Source organism: Macrosteles quadrilineatus, unplaced genomic scaffold, assembly GCF_028750875.1.
Source record: "Macrosteles quadrilineatus isolate MER2022 unplaced genomic scaffold, UCM_ALF_1.0 Scaffold_1__1_contigs__length_201487025, whole genome shotgun sequence".
NCBI classification, from domain to species: Eukaryota; Metazoa; Arthropoda; class Insecta; order Hemiptera; family Cicadellidae; genus Macrosteles; species Macrosteles quadrilineatus.
In genome coordinates, this window is record NW_026542594.1 from 156,143,853 (window position 1) to 156,169,639 (window position 25,787).

A 25,787-nucleotide genomic window follows, 5' to 3' on the forward strand; every position below is an offset into this window, starting at 1 on the left:
AATTTATTATAGATCCAATTTTCTTGAATACTGTCTTATATTCTGCTGCCATAACATTTATGTTATTTAAATAAATTAATTCGTTAAAATGTGTTTTAGGATGTTTTGTACTTAAACCCAACGAAGACCCAGGTGATTCTTTCCTTTGTAGGGCCAACGAATACAAGTTTCCGTTGGGCCAACGTTGGCAAATCGTTAAAATTTCCGCCAACCATTTCCCAACCGTGCCGACCATTTCCCAACGTTGGGCAAATGATGTGTGCTACTTGGGAATTATACTTGGGAATTATGTTACATGGGAACAGGCACGAAAGGTGGTTTGGAACAGGAGTTTGGTTTATGGAGGGTTATAACGGATAAAAATAGTTTTTCCCATTTTAGCGAATTTCCCATATGCCTGGACCCTGGACTTATTTACTTTATCGTTTTCATGTCCCCAGAGGTGAAAAACACCCTCCGTTAAAATTCACACACACATATATATATGTGTGCCCGTTAACCGATAAGTCGGCTTACGATTTCAGGCCGATAAATATTTTGTCCGCTCTATATAAAGGCCTAGAAATTACAGTTCACTGACAAATCACAGAATTCATCACTGATAAAAACATTTTATCTGACTATCAATCTGGTTTCAGATCAGCACACAGTACAGAAAAAGCACTCCTTCGAGTGACTGAAGACAGACTTACTATGGAGCGTCAACAAGGAACATTCTAACTCCGTTTGATTTTTCCAAAGCATTTGACTGTGTTAATCATGACTTGCTGGTGCAGAAATGAAGGGGTAATAGGGTTTTCCCACAATTATCTTAAATGACTGAGATCTCATCTATTAGATAGGTAGGCTGCAACCAGGTTGTTGACATGAGATCAGACTTGATGAATTTAATTAAGTCGGCTTACGATTTCAGGCCAATAAGTATTTTGTCCGCTCTATAAGTCCCGAAAAATGTGATTTGCCCAAAAAGGACCAATCCTTGAACCTCTGTTCTTTGTACTGTATATCAACGACATAAACTCGACCTTGGCCAACTGTAAACACCACATGTACGCTGATGACTTACAAATCTATGACCATTTTACTGCAAATAACAAAAATGACTGTGTCAGAAGGATCAATGAAGATGTGAACCGAATAGTTACTTGGACTGAGAATAAATCATGAAAACACAAAACCAATTGTAATTGCTACTCTCGACTCCGCACTTCAAATAACTTAGACTCCATAAACCCAATCACAGTCGAGTGGCAAAGCAATTCCCTACTGTATGGCAAAGTATAGAATCTTGGCATAACGATCAACTCTTCACTTACTTGGGACACAGCAGTTATTTAATTATTTGAGTAGTATCTTTGACTATTGATACAACTAGACATTCCATTCCCATGTTAAAGTTGTTGCTAATTTTTAAAATCAAAATCGTCGTAGTTGATGTGAGCCACCAACCTGTGCTGATCCAAATTAGGACTAAATATCCTGTCTAAAACAAAAACTCTTTTACCATGTAAAACTAATGGAATGACTTATTGTGAGCTATAGCAACTTTTATGACCTAACAACTTATAGTCAGCAACAAAAAATAAAGTAGAAAATATAACTTTAAATACTAGTGCATTCTAGGTGACTGGTTCACACAAACTGTCTCTCTTTAAAAAAAAAAATAATAAAAACTGAACTGTTGTATACACGTTCTTCTCAAGGGGAGGGATACAGGGGTACGCAAAAGAGAGAATGCTGTTTTTTAGTTCTGCTGTATGTAAGAGTTACAGATCTATTATTTACTTAAAAAACAAAACACTTATTTTAACACTTATAGTAGTGTAGTCAAATTATGTTCTTTAAATTAAAATAAGAGGTTCAAAATCTCCAGGTAAGTACAGTGCATAAGTGGGGCTGATGCGTGTTTAAAAATACTTTAACCATAGACAAAAAGAATTAAATATAGACTTTCAGCCGTGCTGTGGTTACCATAGGTTCCGGCGCACACCGCTGAAGTTTATGTAGCAATGTAGCGCACGCCGTAACTACATGGCGCTCCAAGCGGTCTGCGCCAGAACCTATGGTAACCGCAGCACAGCTGACGGTCTATATTTAATTCTTTTTGTCTATGCTTTAACTCTTTGATTTAATTTGAAAAGTGTAATCTACAGTAATTTTATTGAAAAGTGTAGATCTCTTTACTTTTAAAACACTACTTTATTAACCTAATTAGTCAATATGTAAAAAAAACAACAACAATATAGCGTAGTACCGTAACAAAATCATTCTCGATGTTATTGATAAGTACATATTAGATTTTTTTACTAGTCCCTAAAGTAGGCTTTTTTGGGACGATATTGTGTTTAACGGACGAGGCTTTGCCAAGTCCGGAAATTCGATTAAGTCACAAAAAAGCATTTTAGGACGAGTTACGAACAATATTTTTCATTACATTGTCATATATTAAAGCAGAAAATACAAAATATTGCCAGATATAGTAACTAGTAACCTATACAAAATATAGTAAGAAACAAACAAAGTTTGTTTATACATTGTTGAAGCATTTTAAAGGATCAGAACAGATGATTTCTTTTTAGACAAGCTTTGACATAACCATATGATTCGAGTCCGTTAAATTTTACGGAATAAGCTATCTTTAGGGACTCAAAACGATCCGTAAGGCAGCTGGTTTTGAGACAGTGTAATGAAAAAGATATTTTACCCTAATTCTTCTATTTTAGTCACATCTCTTTCTTTACCTGTAGCTTATTATTTAAATTAAAAATGAAACTATGAAACAAATCAATAACACTTTTACTACCATTCTTTAAATAAACATAAACCCACTTACTACTATAATACTAATAACTTGTTTTTGTGTTTCCTGAAACTATATGTGAACGATCTTATCAACAAAAATGACACATTTAATGTTCTAGCTGAGCTGATCCTTGAGAGACTGTGTTTTTTATCTTTTGTGCTGGCAATCAAACTAAATGATTATATCCTTAAATTTAGTTTCTATTTTTTGTTTCCTATTTGACAGGTAATTTTTTATCCAATTTAGAGCTTGGTTTTTTTTAATGAAAATACTTTCCTATGTATATTTTTATTTAAAAATAAGTTCCACTCAAGGTTTAGTTATTAAGAGTCAATCTGTTGCTCTCCATGTTAAAAAGAGTTATTCATTTGATTTCCCAGACAACTTATCACATTTTAATGTATGTTTTATGGAAGATAAATACAACATTAAATAAACATATTATGTATCACATAATATATTTTATTACACAGGTATAATAAAAGTATAACATTCTTCATGGTCAAAATCAATGTACATTTGAGATACAGAATATAATACTGTTTTAAACTGTTAATGAAAACAGGGGATAAGGAAGAATAGTAAAACAGTTTCTGGTGTTTACAAACATATTTACAGCTAAATATTCACAAATTAATTTGTTCAAAGTACATTTCAGTAATTTTTTATAATCATCAAATCAGTTATTATTTTTGTTTTCTTAAAATATAATCAATAATTTTACAAATACAATCAATAATTTTGCACAATCAAAACCAATTGTTTGTAGACTAGCTAGTAATTGCCATACTAGGTTGGCAAAGGAATAATATTAAATTTTGTCATTTACAAATTCGTAGACTGTTAGTCGAAACAGCAACATAGATTTTTCAAGTGTTATGATATTTTTATCATGTTCATGCCAGTATTTTCAAATATTTTAATTAAATGCATTTAGTGAAATGTATTTTGTTGAAGCTTAATCTCTTTTGTTGACTAATAACTTGGATTAGTGACTTATCTCTTAAAGACAAACACTTAATTCACAGATACACTGAATGGTCACAATACAGGCAAATCTACTCTGACAGGGCCAAACTTAGAGATTTTGGGATAAACAACTTAAACAGCCATTCACTAAAGACATAACAATTTTATGTTATCTCAAAAAACTCATAATAATTTATTATTTGTAATTTGAGCACATTGTAGGAACTCAGGACAACAATATATTGTCGAATTGTGGGCAAACACTGTTAGAAAAAAATTTATACAAAAATAATACAAAATTATTTGAGACAAAACATAGAAAGCTATTAATAATATAAAGCATATTCACATTCAAAGTTCATATAACTATATCTAAAATTTTACATCTAGAACTGATGAAATCACACTTTGTAATCTCTAGTTTGTCATGGCAATATGTCCTATTTCAAGCATTGGTCATCAAACGATCAATGGTTAAAATAATACTGAACATCAGTCATAAATACTTTTGTCTCGAGCGTCCTCTCACTCGACAAAATTAATTTTGGTTATCACCGAGACGTTTCAGCTCACTAGAACGAAGAGCTCAGGGTAGGAGTCTCGGATTAAACCTCCCCATGTGTAGGATCATGCCCGTCGGATTGTGTCGCACCATGTACAGGAACGGTCGGTCGAACCGCAGTCTAGGGTTGTCAGGAAGTCTGGCTTGTCGCGGCCTCAAGTTGAAAGGGATTTTGAGCAGGTCGTGGTCCTCCAGGTCCTCTGGCCGAGGGTACTGTTCTGGGTCATCGCGACCCATGCGCTGTGGGGACACGGGGTAGGTCTCTATGTGGTGTCTGGCACCTATGGTGTCCTCTCCGCAGGTGCTGAAGGTGTTGACCTGTACGATGTCTGACAGGTGGAGGTCGTTGGACAGACCATTGAGACCTCGTAGGTCAGCTTTGTTCTCATTAAACAGATCCTTCAGACCCATCCTCTGCAATGTGCTGGTTATGTTCAGTACAGATCTGTGGGAGAATCTGGGAACCTGTAACACATTGACATTTATCAAACCAATTGATTCTCAATGCAGCTGAAGCAAGGAAAGTGTCTCTTTACCGTGTACTAGTATCAACAGTATATCAGGTGATTTTACTTATCTTAAAAATTTTTTCTTGCTCTTGGTGGTTCTTGTTATGGACAACAGGAGTTATACAGAAGAAAATTAAAAGCAGTAGGTCTACAGTCTTTGCTTTTTGTTTGGGTGTTGGGTGTTTGTAAGCTGAGAAACCTAATTGAAATGCTGTTCACATAAAATTAAAAAAATGTCAAAGTTGAAAATAAAAGTTAAAATATCTGAGCTAATTAATAAATAGTAGTGTAAAAAATAATTACACCAAATGACTAGTGTTAGACAACATAGATGATAAATGACTGTAATAAAACCCAACACACACATTTTTAGCGAAATTAGATGGACACTATGCATTTTTGTGAAAACTCATTTACTCAATTTAAAATTGCTGTAAAAGTTTTACTAATTGCCTAGCTTAGACTTTAAAAAAGGAGGATGTGTCCAAACTTTAGTTCTTTCCAGTGCAATTTGTAGTAGTAACTCTTCTATGGGTGTGTGGTAGGCATGGTAGGTATCATGCATGGGTGTTGTTAATTTTTAGAAGCAGTGGTTTAGCCGTAAATTTTCCATTGTGGGAGCGCTCCTCATCATTTTCACAGAAAAATACAGGTCGCTTACCAATATATAACTTCTTCTAGGTTCTTTGGAAAAAGGAGAGTGGGAACACTACTGTTTAGAAATTATAATATAACTAACCTCTTTTAATGTTGATAATACTTTTGAATTTCTGGTGTTTTTGCAAGTTTATTTAAAAACAATTTCTGTAATAGTAAATGATATTTTTTACTAATACCTTAACTCTAAGTTAATAAATAAAAAAGAGTTTCACGGTTTAATTTAAGTTGATGACGTTTTAGCTCACAATGTCATGAGAACTATTTTATTGGTCAAGATCTGAAGCTTAAAAGGTTTTAAAAAGCTATGATACAAAAACATAAGAAAAAACAACATTCGATTACTCCTAATACTGACCTGTAGCTCCAGACCTGGTCGAGGTAGTAAGCTTCTGAGTAGCCGAGTCCAGCCTCCTCGTCGGTACGATGTTTCAATGAGCCTCTGTTCTAGTCTGGCGAGGCCGTCCCCTGGTGCGACCTGGCCTTGCTGGCCTGGCAGTACGAGGATGGTGCTGGCTACAGAGTCTGTGCCTAGCGCAACAGCTGTGGCGTCTAGACCTGGCTCGTAACCTGCCAGGAACCCAGTACGCCACACGGCAGCTGGTACTGGCACCAGGCGGCGCTGGCGTGTGGAAGGCCGGACTACAAAGTACATCTCCCCATCTCGACCATCTGTTGATGCTAGGTCGCAGTCGGTCTGGAATAAGTATATTTGGTTAAAAGTTACATTTATCAAATGTTCTCTATAGTTTGGAATATCTCTCCCTGGAAAGGAGGGATTTTCAATCTAGCAAGATGTACAAAGGGGCGGTGTGTAGTTGTGAATTATCAGCTGACTAGCAGTTTTATTATGTTTATATTTGATGTGATATTGTTGATGGTTGTTTTTATGGTAGGAAAGCATTTTTTTTACTGTGCACTATTGGTAGTATAAAAATACATTCATCGCAGAATCTATATATTAATTTGAAACTGCTTTTCTTTGTCACACCTATTTTGAGAGAATGGCTGGGCGTATAAACTTGGTAGAGGTGTCTAAAGAAAGGTCTTGGTCTGTAGATGAGCCATCAAAAGAAAAACATGGTGAATTCCCTTGGGGCTCTGCCCCCGTGGCCTTTAAATTCCCATCCCATGTTATTCTTATGGAGGAAAATGGGGTTTTTGTCACAGCTAATTTGAGAGAACGGCTGGGCGTAGAAACTTGGTAGGGGTCTCTAAAGAAAGGTCTTGGTCTGTAGATGAGCCATCAAAAGAGGAAAGAGGTAAATTCCCTTGGGGCTCTGCCCCAGAAGCCTTTAAAGTTGCCTCTTCAGATTTGTTTACATTACGACCATATGCATAATTCTACACTACTTTCTAATGCAACAGCTGTTAATATTTAAATTGTGATTTATTGAATTTGTCAAAATGAAGTACAGTATTTGCAATGGATTTTTCTGATTTTAAAATTGATTTTCTTCTGCATCGTGTCATGTTTTGCAATATAATGTTCTATTACCAAATCAGTGGAAAATCCTAATATCACAGTAACTTTTAAAATTATTTCTTATGGATTTAACTTATATCTATTGTATGGGTTGGTTTCTGCCTCTTTTACCACTTCTTGGAGATTGTACGTAGGTGATATTCTTTGGCATATTGCATCTGTAGACGAAACTTGGGTTGGTGTAATAATTACAATGGAAAAGAGCAAGAAATCCTGATACAATTTGATATAGGCTAAAAATAAAACTGAATTAACACTGTGCTACATTTTTTGAGCAATCATTGAAATAACCGATTTGCAAACAATGGAAACATAGAAAAAGTCATAGAACACAACCAAGTAGAAGAAATAGAAATAATGTTGTTTTTTTACACTAAAACACTAAAAAACAAGATCAGCTTTTTGAAAAAAGAAAAGATATTTACAAAGGATTTTGATTATATCTAACTGTTGTGTAGATCGTGAGTATTTCCATAATCTTTGAGTCGCCTGTAATGCTTCGCAATTGCTCGAATTCGAGCAACAGGTACACTAGTAAGTATTATTTCCTTACATATGTGGCTGGTTCTTATTCTTCAAATTCCTTTCAAAAGTTTATTTTCCATTTGAAAGTTCTGAGTGGCAAAATTCTGCCTTCTCTTAAAACAACGCACCAACCTCAACAATATCATATAACATATCAAACACTAAAAATAAAAATTGCTAGGCTGATCATTTGCTGTTTGTATTTCAAGCAGTGGCTGATAATTTTCCTGTTCATATATTTTTTTTTATTATAGTGTTTTTGATCTATACAGTCAAGACTCTCAGCAGAAAGTGATAATATATAAGGCAGTTAAAATTGTTCGTTTAATCATATACTCTAGAACAACTGTGTGTACGGGCAAACATTTTTTTTTCTCCGAGGATTGGATTTTTTTGTTTAGTATGGCTATTTGACCACAAAAAATCGATTGGAGTTGGTCACAAATCTGGGAAAAATCCAGTTTCCGTCCTACAGCCCTTGAAAGTGCCCATGTGTTATCGTCAATACCTTTTTGTAGCTGTAGTTAACAAAAAACAGCTAATACAGGCTGTTTTTAACGTCATAATTTCATTTGGCGTGTAAACAAAAATAACTGTATTGGTTAGTTTGGACTAAAATACTAAACATTTTTAAGGACAGTTATATTTAGTTTGGTTTATTAGGTACATATCAGTTTTATATGTTTTCAATTTTAATTTTCAAGGAAATGAAATGCGGAAGACCTCAGAAGCAAAAATTTATACATAATCTGCAAGAGAATGAGCTACAATCGATCGTCAGGAAACAAATTTTACCACTTTGTCTACAACCGACCCAGTTCCAACCCAGCTCATACATCTCACCAAATGTCTCAGAACTTCGGCCAAGTAGCGCATCTAAGAGTGAATAATTTAAGAAATAATTTAAGATCTTATGGCCAAACAATATGATGAAGAACAGGCTGATTATCTTCAACAGGAGCATCGACGAATTGCTGGCTCGGCGTTTAACGCTGACCAAAGACTGCTCTCAGAGTATACTTAAGATTTTCTCTGAACAAAGTTCGGTCCCCAGGTACTGTACTTTTCTTTTAAACTTTGTATACATTTAAACCAACATCCTGAAATTTTATATAAACAAGAGATAGTGGTGGTGATTGCTACCATGGTTCCAAAACGTTGGGCTAATAACCAGTCACCACTCTTTAATGGTTATAGAAATGATGAAATGTATTTAAAAATGAAACATCTTTATGATTTAAGAAAAAAACAAGTTTTGACACAGGCAAGATTCAATATACGATAGCCATAATTCTTTGGAAAAGCAAAATTCAAAATATTTCACCTGAAATATGTTTGCACTGAATGCAGCAAGAGGAGGTCGCAAGTTCAAGTTGCTTCCTCTCAAGTATTCTGGTACTTTTCCTAGAGTCTGACGCTTCACCAGAAGATTTGTCCTTCGTCTAAGAATGTCTCCAATCGTGTTAAAGGAGATTTCTTCAACGTGCCCATCATAGTATTGTTGGGCTCTCTCTTTGTAGAAATCCAATATCTTTCCTTTGAGCTGAAATATATAAAAATACAAAATAATTATATCTATGAAAGTGGGCTCATTTGTATTTATAAACTACCTAATTGTAAAATCTGTAAATACAAATAATATTTAAAGAAATATCCAAAACTTATATACATGACAGTGTAAAATGAATAAAACTGTGGATAAGAAAAATTTCACAAATTAATCACCATATAATCATTTTCAGAAATGCTGGTGGAGCAAAAAGGTTTTATTTCTTTATGTCATAAAAATATTGGTCAAGTCCATTTCATATTACCTCTAAGTAGGCCTACAGGTCAAGCAGCAGGGCTGCTTTAGTAAATGATTGGGCCAGGCCCCGGTGCACAAGTGGTTTTAGATTTGTTTGGGGGCGCAACAAAGAGAAACATTTCCTAGCAAGGAAAGGGCGGAGGGGGCAAATATATTTTGAGCTCATACTGTAACGTTTTACATACAAACCGCAGGCCTATCAATTATCAATTATCAATGATCAATTATTTAAGATGGGGACGCCACTATGTGCGTATTTTAACCCAAATATGAGTGAAGGATGAGTGTTTGGTTGCTTCTGTCAAAATTGTAAAAACCTTGCCACAACTTCTTATTGAAATGTCAATCTCTAACGCTTAATTATATGCAGTGAATGTAGATCAATTTCCATAGGATAATTAAAATTAATAAGCTGTATTCTATAGTTTAATATGCATCTATCTCATAAATTCTTACCTTATCACTGTATAGTTCTCGAACAAAAGCAGCTGTTGTTACTCCGTAGTTTCTTGAGTTTAGGACAGATTCTGTTACATTCTGCAAAACTTGGTGAGGATTGAAGGTGACCATGTCATCCAGTCTTAGAACATCATTCATTTGTCCTGAGGTGGGTCCTCTAGCTCCCAGAAAAACCATTGCTAGTAATGAAGTAGTAGCAAAAGGTGAAAGCACTAGACTCCTCGACGATATTGATCCTTTGCCAGTGATGGATGTCCACATCCTAAAGGCGAGCTCATTACACAGATCTGAAAACCTCCTCACATCATCAGCCAGGAAAGCTGTAGTGGCTTCAAGGCCCATGCTTTCATGAGGTGCCGGATGAAGCTCCACTGCCGTGGTTGGATTTACAGGAGGATCTTGCAAGGGCCTGTAAGCATTTTGAAGACTTGGATATTTAACCTGCGTAAAAGGACGGTCTATTTTTGATGGCTCTGGTCGTAATGCAGTTTTAAAATCTACCTTAAAGCTTTCGTCACTGTTCTTTTGAGTGGTTTCCGTAACACTTTGTGTGGTTGAGGGTAGGGTAGTGTATGTTTCACTCAACGTGTTATTTACCTCTGATATAATACTTTGTGCTGGTTCTAAGGGTATTTCACTCTTATCACTTGTCACGGTATTTTGTGACTGAGTGTGGTTGCATGGTAATCCTAAATCTAAGGTTTCATTTAGGTTCTCAGGACTTAGTTTGCTTTCCTTGGTTGGTAGTGTTTGGTTTGAAACAGTGCTGATGATTTTTGATTCACTGGGCACTTTAATTTCTTCTTCCTGATTATTGACTGTTGAAACGTCTACCGAGGGTGTTGTTTCAGCAACTGGTACTTTTTCTGTGTTTTCTTCACTGAGGTCCTTAGAGTTATTAGAAGCAGTTACACTTTCTGTGGTTTGATATTCAGTTTCAGTTTCTGCTGCGTCTGTAGTTGTGAAATATATGATTGGTTCTTTTTCTGATTCTGGTTTTAGGGTTGGATCTGCATCTAGAACAGTGGTGGTTGTAAAGTATACTAATAATTCCTTCTCTGTTGTTGAGGATGGAGAGGATGTGCTATTTTCTTCTAGAACGTCAGTTGTTGTCATATCAAAATCCTCAAAAGAACCAGCATGTTTTAACTCTCCCTTAACTGGAGGACTGTTAACAATATTTGATGCTGACTCCGTCAGAGGAATTGTAGCCATTTGGAGTTGTGGTTCTAGAGGAGGTTTTAAGTCCAGTAATATATTTGTGACTGCTGAAATACCCTCTTTCACAAAGTCCATTTCTGGCATGTTTAGTGTTGTTGTCTCTGGGAGTTCAGTGGCCTCTGCTTCAACTTGTTCTGTAGTTCTAGAAACATCATCAGAGGAATCGCTCGTTGTCATTTCCGGTAAATCCTCTGTTGTTGAGTCTTTAAAAGTTACATCAGTTGTCACTTCAGATGTTGGAGCAGTTGTTGAAGTTGTAACTTTTATTTCTTCAGAATTACTTGCAGCAAAATCTTCTATGGAATCATTAATTTTATCTTGGATTGAGGTATGGATAGGTTTTTTGGAGTGAGTACAATCCGCTTCTTTTTTGTGATCTGTGGAGTTTTTATCATGTTCTTCATGTTCATCCAAAGGAATCTTCGGGGGATTTTTTAGAGGAACTGGAACTTTGGTTTCATCAGTGCTAGATGCTGCACCTTCTTCCCCAGAAACTGTATTCTTATTCTTTGTAGAACTCAAAGCTGATAATTTAGAAGAAGAAACTATTTCAGATTTGTTTTTTTGCAGACTTGGGGCTTGATCTTTAATATCCAATAATGAACTGTTAACCTCATGAATTTTAGAAGCACTCGCTATTTTATTTTCACTTGAAGGTCTCTCTGTAGTGGTTGATATTTTATGTACAGATTGTTTGGTTGTGAATGGCTGGCTAGTTGATGGTTTGTAAGTTGTAATTTTTATGTCTTCTGATGGTTTAATTTTACTTATTGTTACTTTATTGTTTTGACTGCTTGGTTTTTGAACAGTTTTAATTTCTTGGAATTCTGGGGTTTTAAGTTTAGATGGCTGTATTCTTTCATTAACATTTGTGGAAGCAGCAACCTGAATCTTTTCTTTAGTTTTTGTATCTCCCGTGGAGGGTGTTTTATGAGTTGCACAGTCATGGGGCAGTTCAGATGCGTTTGGTTTGCTAGAGACCTTCATATTTGGTTTTGATGAAGGCTTTGGTGTAGATGCGGTCATATTAGTTTTAGTCTGGTTGACTTTGATTTTGTTGGACACTGAAGGTGCCTGTTTGTTTGGAATAATTTTAACAACTTCTTCACTACCATGGGCTTCTAGAGTTTCACTGTTCTGAGATGTCTTATTTACTACTGGTTTGCTTGATTTCTTGGGTGGCACTTTTCCAGTTGTTGAAGATGATGGTGTTACAGATTGTACTTTTATAGTATTCTTTTTTACTGATGTAGTTTGACTAGGAGCTGTGGGCCGTACTTTTTGTTTGACTACAGATGAAGCTGCAGGAGTTAAAGGTTTATTTTTATTGGTTTCTTTTGTGCTTACTTTTGTAATGTTCGGTTTCACAGTAGTCAATAGAGATACAACTGAATCTGTCGTCTTATTTGTTACTTTTGTTGAATGAGTATCACTTTTAACAGTTGTCTGCGCCACCACATTTTGTTTGGTGCTTCCTTCTGTTGTTTGTTTTACTGATGAAGGAGACTCTGTTGTTGAGGTTTTCTTGTTTGAACTCTCTTGAGGACTAGCTGTCACAGGGTTAATACTGCTGCTTTCTGGTTTCAAAACAGGTTTTATTTTAATCGGTGACTTTTCTGTCGATTTAGTTGGCACAGTACTTTGTTCTTTTTTAACGGTTTGTGTAGTTGGCGAAGATATGGGGTCCTCAGTCATGGTGCTATCTTCAGAAGACTTTAAGAGATTTCCAGATGTTTGGTCATCTGTAACCTGAGATAAAACATCAGATATTGAAGCAGACATTTCCTGAATGGATGTCTCTGGAGATGTAGATTTAGCAGTGGTTGTGGGGGTTTCAGTTGTAGAGGTTGATGCTGCTGCAGTTGACAACAAATTTGAGGGTACTTTAGTTGGGCCTTTCATTGGAGAAGGCACACTTTGGATCTCTAAAAAGTGAATTATAGGCGGAACAGCTGTTGGTTTCTCTGTTGTGGTATCATTTTTATCTTGAGGTGAATTCTCAGTTTCTACTTTAACTTGTGCTTGGTCAATATTAGACGATGCTGGAAGTCTGTCTCCTCCAATGATTGGTTCATTCACACTGTTCCCAGTGTCACTTCCATCATCCAGAGCTTCTGAAGAGTCGCCAATGATTGCTGGGAAGAGCATACTCCACGATGAAATTGAATCTGGTATACTTAATGGAGGTTTTGTAACTACCTTTGTTTTTGAAGCTTCTAACTCACTTCTTAGCACATTTTGCACACTTGCTACAACACTGTGAACGCCTTGTGCCATGTTTGGTTCTAAGTCAGAATCATCAATGTGAGATGACGATAGAGAATCGTGGAAGAACGTTGGTGAGTTAGAAGGATTGTCTAGTGTCTCGCCGTCACCTCCTGCTAGCAATCCTTTGATCTGGTCCAAAGTCATGAGCCTCTTGACAAGGTCTCCTGTTTCATCGAAGGTGTAAAACTCGTAGCGATCAGGGTTCAGAAGGTCCACTGGGCTGCCTACCGCACCTTCTGTCTGGTCTACTGGCTGACCTGCTGCATCTGCTATGTATGTCTTGGTACCATTCCCGTGGTCCATGATCACTGACACAGACGTCACTACACTGAAAATCAGTGATAATAAGTCAGTTAATGTGTGAATAAAAGAGGGCTTGGATATTGTCTATTACCTTTTCCATGAATAAGAATTGATTAAATTTACAAACATCTTGATTATCAATATGTAGTGATTCTAAAACAAAAAGAAAAATTTATAAAAAAATTGAATTATTCTGTAAAAAAATACCAAACCTTAATAAAAAATAAGGGGTAAAAATCCGGGGGGATAAAAATCCGCTACCCTGTTGAAGGTATGACAAAGGAAGTACAGAGCATTAAAATAGCACATCTTCAGTTGTCTTAACGCTAATTACGGACAGGGGGTAAAATTCCGGTTTTTATCACTAATCTAATTAATTACGCTCTGGCTATTTTCATTAGACTTCCAAATCCGCGGGGGTAAAATTACGGCCGCGAACAAACTTTTGGCCACTCAGGTTACTACGTCATTGTGACGTCAGTTTTGCCCAGGGGGTAAAATTCCAGCGGGATAAAATTCCGGCAACCCCCTCCAACATACATAGGTTTGCAGATTCAGTGTTAAAAAGGTTTTATTCAATATATACCAGATATTTTGGTGTCATATTAGATATATTCAGTTATTTAGAGAGAACCTAAGACTATTATCAGATTTTTGGCAAAACGCTCGGATTACTTTGTCTACTTAAACTGAAATCTACATCTCATTATTTATTAACTTTTAATGTTATCAATCTTAAATGTTTCTTTGATTTTGAAATAGAAAATGTTCCAGCAGATCACTGGAATCTCATTAACTCACATCCAAAACCAGTTGATGTTCATTTTCAGGATTTGAAAGCATTTATTCAGCTTATTGTAAATGGTTTGTCTAATCTTCACTCACCTGGACCCAAGAACTTTCCTCGACTCTTCATTGTCGACTTCCTCCTGAGCAAAGACCACCAGACTACAGGCCAGCAGAGCCAGCCATCTTACAGGCTTCATGGCTGTAACAAGACATAAGATTACATAAGTACCTACTATTTTAATAATAATGAATAGAAAGGATACCATTTTAATAGTTTTTATACGTTGGAATTAAGTGTGGCATTGAAATTAAATTAAAAATTACTTTTTATCCAGCTAATTTTTAGTCCTCATAACCCATTTTAACCTGACATGTTGAGTAAATTTCTGATATGAAATTAATAGAACATTTTTCAAGCAGTTTCAAGCTTACAAATCAAAGTTATTGTTCATTATTGAAGAGATAATGTAGACCGGGTTAAATTGTATTATTTGAAGTATGTAGTGATAATAATGGGTAGTAACAAACATATTGATTATATATTTTATTTTAATCTGGAAGTTGAAGCTGAAATAAATTAATTAAATTAGGCTTATTAAGTTTTATGAAATAAATAAATGTTGAGAGTCGTTTGTAAATTACTAGATAAGGATGAGCTTATGTATGTTTTTAATATTACCATAATATTATCAGTTATCAACTAACTAATATTTAAAGGAAGGTCTACTTTCTTTAATTATTTCTTTCTTTAACTTAACCCTACCCTAATCTCGCAAAGATTAACATAATGTAATATTGATTAATTAGTGAAACATGTTGCATTTTCATATCACTATTTAGAGAGTGATGTGAAGCATGATAACGTGAACAATGAACAACCAAGATACAATTTTCAACCAACAAGGTAATAAACTAATTTGTAAATTGACTTATAGTTCATGAGATTTTACACCAAATAAAAACAATAAAATCCACATATCTACTACTTATAAAGGTAGGGCTTAAAAATCATAACTTCGTCATAAAATAAGTTAACACCATTTAAACATTTTATAATCCACTTGCTAGGGGGGTTCCTGTGTGCATTTTATGTATAGAAAAACACCCTAAGGGATCATGTAGGTACTATGTGGGTTATCATTTTTCACCTGGGTGCCAGCTTGGCAGAGTGGGCATAACCTCAGAATCCGCCATTTTAAAAATGGCGGCGGCATTTATTACATGAAACTCATCGGGAGCTTATATCTCGAAAACGGTAATATATAGCCAGTTACTTTTACTGCAATAAATGTTGCTTATACAATAAGGAACAACTTTTGTATTTACGAAAATGCCCTAAATATAACTATTTAGGAGTAGTTGAGCAATTTATGTAAATTTAACCTATACATTTTTACTCTGTTTGACAAACAAAATTCTAATATCTTAAAAAAAACTGTTTTTTGAATTTGGCACATAACACTAATTGCTCTTTACATCTAAGGTCTAAATACCACCGCCGCAGCAAACCTGCAGAATCAGCAAACATTTACCTGGCTGTATTTCTACTAAAATATTAAAATTGACGGATTGATTTCCTATTAGCTTCCTAGCAGCAAACTTAAGTACTCATTAAAAATCAATGTCATTTAACATTGATTTTTAATGAGTACTTAAGTTTGCTGCTTCAGGGAAGGAATTGAGGTGTTTTTTTATATATTTTTATTGAAACGTTGATATCATAGTATGAATGAAAAAAGGTTGAAATTTGACTAAAATATATCCATAAACAAGCAAACTAAAACAGTTTATTTATTCTCCATAAGAATAACACGGGAATTTTAAATTTACAAATTTTTTAAATTATCTCCGCAACTTTTGGACATACATTGCTTCAATATACAAAATTATTTCTTTTATGAGCTCTACAAAATGGTTTGGTTAATTCTAAAATTTCATGTTTTTAGGGTCGAAAATCGGAAAAATCCATTTTTACTCCATAAAACTCCCCATAAACCCCCGTTCCCATAGTCCGATCGTGCTGGTTTAATAGTCCGAACTCGTCTGAAAACGTAGGTTTACATGTTTGTGATAAATTTCAGGATCATTTTTGCTCGAGTTATCAAATTGAGTCATAGTTCTGTCTTCGGATACAGATGTCGTAGTGTCGGCTTTACACTTTATGAATGGATTCTCTTCGGAAGGTTTGCAGGAATTGTGGATGCGACTTGGTTTAGTCAGAACTTTATGATATGTACTAGTTCACATTATAGCAAACAGGCTTGGAAGTAACCTTTGCTCAGTTCTCCCAGCAATCCATATTTTAACGGGCTGTGACTTTGCCAGCAAATTTGGAACAAAGCGTGCTACCCTAAAATGTAATCCAAGTACTTTGCTAATGGACTTTGGAAAAGATAGGGAGGAAGAGATAGAATAAAGTTTGAAAAACACAGTGAAGTATCTAGTTCACATTTAAAAAAAGGAAACTCAGTGTGAAACTATGAATGATCTAAGACACTGGATATACGTACACTGTCACTGTACAACGAATACTCTTAAAGAACCGCATGCTTTGCTCGAGAAGAAATTCTGTCTAGTAGAGCTACTAGACAGCATATCTTACGTGCTTTTTATTGTACATACATCCAAATCCATTGCTTGGAAGAACACGTTTTTCAACTCGATCCTTTGAGTTTTGGATACAGTGATGGTGGTTACTCTTTGCCGCAATGCACACAAGTATATTGTGAACGGTTTAATTTTTCTGATGACTATAAAAGGGAACAGATCTAATTCCTCTTAACCCAAAAGGCTTATAATTTAGATCCAATAACTGCGCTCAAATGTTATGATCCACGAAACTAGTTCAATATCAATACAATCAGTCCAAAGCAGCCTACCACCAAGGACAATGTCAAGGTACTGGTTGTGATAACAAGACGTCAATGCTTAGCCGATGCACCAACTTTTCCGCCGGTCCCGTTCCCGCTCCATCGCCGTTTTAATAATAAATTTTATGAATTATAATAATAGTTTCTATTACATCCGTAGATTTATTATTATTTGTAATAATAAAAATTCATTATATAGAAAGGTTTATATTTATTTTTATATTTGTGTGCGTCATGTAATAACAAAAAATTAATTAAAAAATATTTTATATTATTTTAATAACATATATATCTGCCAGAAGCTTCTCGAATGCTTTTCGCAGTTTTTTACCTTAAATGCGAAGAAAAATTAGTGCTATGTGCCAAATTACAAAATAACAGCTTTTTTATAATTATTAGATTTTTTGGCAACAGAGATAAAATGTATAGGTTAAATATAAAAATTAAATATATATGACAAATCTAATATTTTAGTAGAAATGCAGCCAGGTAAATGTTTGCTTAGTCTGCAGGTTTGCTTCGGTGGGGGTATTTTTACCTTAAATGTAAAGAGCAATAAGTTCTATGTGCAAAATTAAATATGAACATTATTTTAAAGATAATAGAATTTTTTTCCAAACAGAGTAAAAATGTATAGGTTAAATTAGCATAAATTGCCAAACTACTCCTAAATAGTTATATTAAGGGCATTTTTGTAAATACAAAAGTTGTTCCTTATTGTGTAAGCAGCATTTATTGTAATAAAAGTAACTCGCTATATATTACCATTTTCGAGATATAAGCTCCCAATGAGTTTCATGTAATAAATGCCGCCGCCATTTTTAAAATGACGGATTCTAAGGTTATGCCCACTCTGCCAAGCTGGCACCCAGGTGAAAAATGATAACCCACATAGTACCTACATGATCCCTTAGGGTGTTTTTCTATACATAAAATGCACACGGGAACCCCCCTAGCAAGTGGATTATTAAGCATATAATTAAGGTAATAACTTTCATTTTTAATTTATAAAAAATAAACAGCTATGCAAATAGTGAAAGAAACGATGTAGTGTTTTTGTATGCAACAATAAGTGGATGAATGGAACTCAGCGCTGGCAGAATCTTCCTTGTTGGCCATTGTAATCTGCTAGAAAGCCTGAACAACCTTACATTAATTAATGGCTGGGTCCCAGGCCAATTGGGTTATTGTTACGTTATCCTGCATCACAGTTTAAAGTGACTAAAAAAACCAAGATTTTGTTGGAGAAGTTATTATTATTGTGAGGAATAAGCTAGATATTTTTTTGGATGGTCATTTGGATGATCAACGACATTTATTCACAAATACTGAAAAAAACAAATATATTTTTCATCCTAGTAACATGTAGAAACGGAGATTATATCCCTATTTGAAACACTTGCTGTTCAAATTTTCAGATATTTGAAATTTTTAACCTACAATTTCACACAAAATAGGTCATAAATTTTTCAAAAAGTAATTGCTTGAAAAAAATATTATGCCTACTTTTTCCATTAACAAAAATAACTGTAGCTAAGCGAGTTAAACTACTGTTGTATATATTTTTCAATAGATGAGTATTTATTTTATAATATGTCTGATAAAGATCTTTAAACATTTAGACAATAATATTTGCAGAAACTACGTCCTATTTCGTCAATCTACCTGAACCCTAGAACTATCATTCTGAAGCAACTACAAAGGAATATTATGGTTGTACGTGTTAATTTTTTTGTTTGAAGCTTGGGTTTGTTATAAAGTACTAGTATTTTATAAAGTGCAATTGGTTTATTTCTTATAGAGTAATTTAACAAGGATGAACATTTGCTTCGTGTAAATCAGCAACTAGATGTTGTTCCCTTTCCCCCACGCTATGTGTGAAAGGATAGCTGACAGTGTAAGGCAGGAAACGGTATGTGGATTATGAGAAAGAGATTCGCGATAAAGGTTTCTCTTCTTTTGATGAGGCCTGGATAAAGCTGGAGATCTATCTGCAATCTACCACTCTAGGAGTGTCGTCGTGATGTACATAGTTGTTACAGTAACAGCTTGGTAAATTATTGTCGAAATAAGCAAAAAGATGTAGGTTTTGTGAAAAATCTTAAATAGAAGGTTTACGGATATAAAACGATGATGAATCCATATAACTTAGTTTACTTTTATTTGCTCTAGTTGGTGCACGTGTATTCGAGTAAGCTTTGTAAGAAATCAGAAAAAGATCTTATGACAAATATTTTTCTAATTGAATATTTAACTTATTAGCGATATAGTTTGAGAAGATTCCTGTACTCAAACATCAACAGTATTTAAAATTTTCTCATAGACATTTTTCTCCGTTTATGTTGGAAATCGTGAACATCAACATACAACTCGAGTAATATACCCGGGTTTACGGATAGTCGAGCGAACGAGTTGAAGTCGTGAATACAATTACACAAGTCGTAATAAGACGCATAACGATAAAATGAGCCAAATTGTGTGCGGATCGTGAGTAGATGTTATCTGAGTTCAGAGGACGCGTCGCGACTTAGACAACAGCTGATCTTACATCAGCTCAATTACACCAGCTGGTTAGTGGTTAGTAGAGCAGTCTGCTGTGACGTAACAGACCGTTAGTTGTCCCCCGAATCTTATCGTTTTTGGATATTTACGGCTCGACAGGAGGTGCCGTTACAGGCCCCCGTTCATCACTCCACTTATCACTCTATTTGCAAACGCAAGCCAGCCAGAACACGGGCCAATTTTGAAACAGATAAAGCTTTCTTAAATGAAAATTTATGAGCTGTATGAAAGTATCGAATTTTTAACTTGTACTATATATTTAAAATACTCCCTTAATACAAACAGGTGATATCGATACTTGGTGATATCGAGTAAAGAATGTTAGTTTCCAACGTAAATTACCACCACCGAGGAAAATCTGCAGACCAATCGAAATTCAATTCGTCTGATTTGATGATACGTAATAAATTTCGATAAACACGGCATATTTATTCCACAATTTAATAAATGAAAATTGAACTTGAATACTTTGGCTTGCTGATACGGGGTAGAGAAAAAGTGTTTCCCATAAAATTGTAATAGTGTAGTATGAAATAAATAAATTTGTTATACATTCAACACACATCCATAAACAAGCAAACTACCTACAACAGTTTTTTCTACCTAAAAATACGGTAACTTGGGAATCTTTAATATAACTTGTTATCTTTTCCGTAATTTTTAGTTTTAACACTTCAATATACAAAATTTTTTGTAAGCTCTACGATGGGTGATATTTGCCATTTATTTTCATGGGTTAGTAGTAAAAGTTAGGAAATAAAACAATTGTTGAAAAAAGTCAACCCCCATAACACCTCGATTTCATCATCCTATCTTGCTGGTTTGCGAGCTTGTTCAAGTTTATCCAGCTATTCACATTCATGCAAAGCTTGATCAAAATTGGACATAAATTACTAAATTACTCAAGGTTTCGTGTACACAGACAAAGTGACACACACATAAAACACATACACACACATACACATAAAACTATATAAAAATATATACACATTTGAACGAATAGTGTTTTTGGCTTTTGGGGACAAAATGAAAAAGTAAATCGGTTCTATACATGTGAAACTGAAATATACATACCACGGGTATAGTGACAAGTAAATACGTCAAAATGAACCGAGTATGGTTATTTTTCAATAATAATGTAGTCAGTACTTATTCGCTAAAAAATAAACTTTCTGGCAAATGGAATTTATTTATTCTGAATAATGTTTGAGAACTTTATATAATTTCATTTTTATTAAATTCTGCAGTTTGGAAAACAAATGAAAATTGGTAGTGTAAAATGGGGTGTGGCCATGGAGTAATGTAACAATGCAATTACTTAATTTAAACAAATATTATAGAGCGAAAGTTCTCATCTGATATGGACGGGATTGAAGGGAGTGAGAGAGAGGTTATACAACAAGTTCCCATCGCATTCGTGGTAAACAAACATAATACACTTAATAACCCTTCTGCTGTGGGTTCTAGTTGTGGAGATCGTTTTGTACTTTCACTAATCCTCGTTTCGTCACATTCCTATGGTTTATTAATATCTGTCATTACTCTATATAGTTTTGTTTAGTCAGGATTTATTCGCAGTCTGTAGCTACATGTAGTGTTTGTTGGGGTAGTAGTCGTGTCAGCTGTTCGTGACGTCTCATTGACCAATCACCAATCTCACCCCCGACCCCTGCGTCTCGTAAACAAGATGCAAATCATCCAATACCAACTACGACCTCGGGTTTACAATCGCAGGTTTGCAGATGAAACCCCAAACAAAATTTGATTACTACATTGCGTTGATGAGGCGGCTATAGCGATGCACCGGATTTGAGCACCTAGTAGAAGGGTAGGCACTTTATATAGATATCTTTCATAAGAAAGATATATAGATATTAATGTTGATGGATACCAAAGCGTAATTCAGGTATTTAACTTGTATTTTGGTGCACAACTCCGGCGAGACTGCCTTTGATTGAGATTTGAATCAACTTCTCTGCATCGCAGAAAACTGTGGTGGAAACACTCAACCACAACTAAAGTAGGACTAAAGACTAATAAATCTCCACCTTGCTACAGAACTACGAATGTCACCCAGCTTAGTGTCTGCTCTCAAATACAGATTTAATGGAAGATAGCCAACTTCAGTGAATTCATTTTTATAAAGCTTTATCAATGTGATTACATTATCTGTTATACAATCGATAAAATTCTAAGGCTGTTCTAGGAGATCTTAATCATTATATATTTGAGGTAAACAGAACATTTGAGTTTAGTCATAGCCACCTCTGTGGTTTAGTGCACAACATAATATGTAGGGATTCCCAAAATGTGTTTTTATTTAACATTGACTGCACCCAGATACACTTCAAAGTTTTAAAGTACAAGCCTGCCATGGTTGATGGTTGAACCATTCACTTTGAATAGTACAAGTAGACTTTTAATCGTATTGTAACATTTGAAGTCGGTTTCATATGTGTCATGGGTAACGTTTAGATTGAGCTGATGTTTCTATTTTATCTTAGTATACACTTTAACATTTGTATTTTATTGTTTACTTTGTTATAATGACAGTAAACAAGTTAATTGGATCTAAAGTTGGAGTTAATTGGAGAGTGAGTTTATAATTGGATATTTTACAAGGTTAAAGCATTCAAAACAGCCAAATTAAAAAGGTAAGTAACAAACACTTTCTACATAACCCAGACTAACTTAAAACATTTTTTATTAGGACGTGCGATGTATAACAAGAATGATGAATCAGTGAGTGAGTACACAGTATTTAATTCATGGCGTAACGCACGACGGGCGCACACTAGAGAGTACCGAGACTTTATAACCTCACAACCTCCATCTTGACAACCGTTCAACAATCTCCGATCCATGGATTCGTCCCGGGGTTTCTTGTGATCAAATATTCAGCCACTATGTCCAAGACCTATATTTTTTGCCTACCTATATCGTTTTAAATACACGTGCGAGGATATTCTCGTTATAACCCGCAGTGAACATTTTACTTTGTTAAAATATGTTCAAACATTATTCATAGATTAAAATATATAGCATAATGCAAACTGCTATCACAGAAACTGATTGCATCTTTTGATGTTAAGGGTGCGTGAACAATGTTCAATAGACTTGTGATACATGTTATAATGACCATATATTCATGTAAGCAAATAGAGTTGAATACTTTGTATGAACACAATTTTAAGGGCAGTCAACGATTTACTACACAGTATATAATACTCACGTTTATGTTTAATGCTTTAATGAATGGTAGTTTCAAACGTTAAAACAGTAATTGCACATGTAAGGCTAAACATAAGTGATAATTTATTTTAACGTGTTGCACAGTAAATTGTTAACCCTGCATCATAGTCTTTTTATCAAAGAAATGCTACTGTCGAAAAAATCTATATTCATATATAGTACGTGGTCCGGTTACTCGTTTCTAGATAAAGAGCATCATGAATTATTGATCAAACATTTATCGTGCAACGTAGCATAAACCAAGCTGCAATGGTTGTAGCATCTAATAACCCAGTCACATTATACAGAGTCAACGGGAGTGTGAGTGCCTAATGAGCTTCGCAATGACAATCTCGCCGTCCCGGAAGACCAGGATCAAAATATACAATTTCCCACCGGCATTGTTTTACTTAGAAAGGGACCGTCGAGGTTGCAGGATAGTTGCTTCACGCCGGGGAAATTAACAAAATTAGTGAACCCGACTGAACCTATAATTCTTCTCAGAAATGGTCTGCCCCAAAGGAATGCACGGGCTCCAATTTAGTCTTCCGTTGTTGGTGCTTAACTAGCATTGGCAGAGCTGTCATGCTGCGTCATCATGAAGACCTACAATAACTCAGTGACTAACTGCCTTGAGTGAAATAAACGTCTATGAAACAATTAAACTTATTCACTTTTTTTAAATGTTATAACTGATTTACCAAAATCACTTGGTTTTATCTGAATTTACTTGTCAGAGTCAATGGTGTTTTCAATATTGTTGGTGACATCACCTTCAGTTAGTTTTAAATTGTACAACACAGAAACCACACAAGATGAATTAGGTATGAAATAATCAACTTATAAATAAAATGTCTCGTTTATGCAAAAAATGGGGTTTCTGGTACGTGTATTTACTTACAGATATGATACGAATTTATTGAGGGAATCTTTTTCTATTTTAGTTTTATGAATGATTCAATTTGATTAAGATGTATAAATCGTACAAATTTAAAAAAAATTACAAGTGTATAAAAATACATTCTATTGGGAGCAAAAACTAGATTGGCTGGAAGAAATTGATTTATTTCTTAAGTTTATTTTAAAATAAAATCATCCCTATGATAATACCTAGCAGTATTTTTTAAATTGCATTACGCTTAATGTAAAGCAAACTAAAAATATTTGCTGATTGTAGCATCAAAATACCATTCAAAAAATTAAAAAAAATATTTATAATCTATAGTCATAACGATGATTGATGTATGCTTATTAGAAGGATGTTTACGTTACAATATCTGGTTTCTGCCTAAAAATGGGCTACCGTTTATGTTACTAGTTTTCCTAATACTTATTACAAAAAACAAAAATGAAATATATTGGATGGCAATTTTATTTAAATAAGGTATTAAATGTATTGATAATTTTTAACACAGCCTTATCTAGTACACAGAGTATTAGTACCACTTCTGTGTATTAGAGATGGCTATATTTTTAATTAATTCCTTGAAAGCTATAATGCGTAAATCTGTTAGTGGTGTAAACATATTTTTTAACTCAATACAGAATATATAAAGTAGACACGGCAATTAACTAAAAATATAGATCTAGCACAACCATAATAAATGGCATTCTCCAATTTGACCTGGGTATGCACACAGTAAAAATAGCAATAATCAAGAGATGACAAACCGTTGGAGACGACTTCAGTGTTGGAGTTGGAGCGTTCAAGTCTCCGTCAGCGACGACGGTCACCACAACACTGACGGCGGGACTGCAGAGAGTACCCTTGGACACGCCCCCACGCACAGCGCTGCCGAACTGCCTTTTATAAATAGTATTTAGCCTTTTAAAACAATAACACTACGGTTATTTATTTGTATTTATTACAAGATAATAATGCTTTTATCGGACTACGTAATTTTATTTTTAACACGTGTCACGCGATGATAGTGTTTTACTTTTAGGATATAAAAGTACAGTTCGATTGAAAATACAACAAGTCATTACAAAGGGATTACATACTTTGTAGGATTACATTGTTTATCCTGATTATCTTTTGCCGTCGTTTTATAATATTTTACTTGACTCTTGTTCCATTAACGTGAATATAAAAATGTTTTAGACGTAATCCAAGATCCGAGTACGTAGCCTAGATTATAAAATTAAGAGCTGAGACGTAATAAAAGTTTGGAGGGTAAAACAATAATTGGCACTATATCGTAATAGTTCTGCGTTGCTGCTAAAAGTCATGTCACTTATTAAATTCAGATATTGAGCTGTATGTTTGTTGATTAACTGAACAATATTTTTGTCTTCTCGGGACCCTGAACCGAAAAATTACGGTAGTCCTAGACTTATGTCCTTACAACAATGAATCCCTACGGCGGATTCACTAAAACAAACAATAATAACATAATGGTTCCAAACGCGACGATGTCGTTCCAAAGTCGCAGGCTTGGGAAAAGAAGAAAACTTGACCGAGGAAGAATGTCGTTGATCGAGATGGCAGTGAACCTGGTCTTGGATCATTCAGTGGCAGTGGTAAACTCGTAACTGGTAACTGGTAACGGAGGAATACTACGGCTATACCGGTCCAGCCAGCTACCAGCAACTACTCAATGGATCAGTTACAGCATTCGAGCGACTATACCTCGACCTCCAACTCTCTTATAAAACAGCAGCTTATACCCTGAAATAGTTTGACAATCCTTTGTTTTGGTAACAGTTTTCTAGAAACAGATTTTGTAAAATTATTGGCCTTAATATGGCTTTGAGATATTAACT

The 25,787-nt window shown here is 34.8% G+C and overlaps 1 protein-coding gene across 2 annotated transcripts in view; it reads right to left on the reverse strand.

The window, feature by feature from the left end:
• Positions 1–3,263: 3,263 nt before the first annotated feature.
• Positions 3,264–25,787, reverse strand: part of LOC128988122 (mucin-2) — a 46,618-nt gene continuing 24,094 nt past the window's right edge. The window contains exons 1-6 of one of the 2 annotated variants that reach the window (XM_054409350.1): positions 24,693–24,754; positions 14,455–14,557; positions 9,775–13,594; positions 8,836–9,054; positions 5,859–6,197; positions 3,264–4,799 (exon numbers count right to left, since the gene is read on the reverse strand). In XM_054409350.1, the coding sequence (XP_054265325.1) occupies positions 4,359–4,799; positions 5,859–6,197; positions 8,836–9,054; positions 9,775–13,594; positions 14,455–14,555 (4,920 nt within the window). In that variant the 5' untranslated portion in view covers positions 14,556–14,557; positions 24,693–24,754 and the 3' untranslated portion in view covers positions 3,264–4,358. Of the gene's footprint in view, positions 4,800–5,858; positions 6,198–8,835; positions 9,055–9,774; positions 13,595–14,454; positions 14,558–24,692; positions 24,755–25,787 lie in introns of those variants that run through there. The other variant, XM_054409342.1, reaches the window with a different exon arrangement.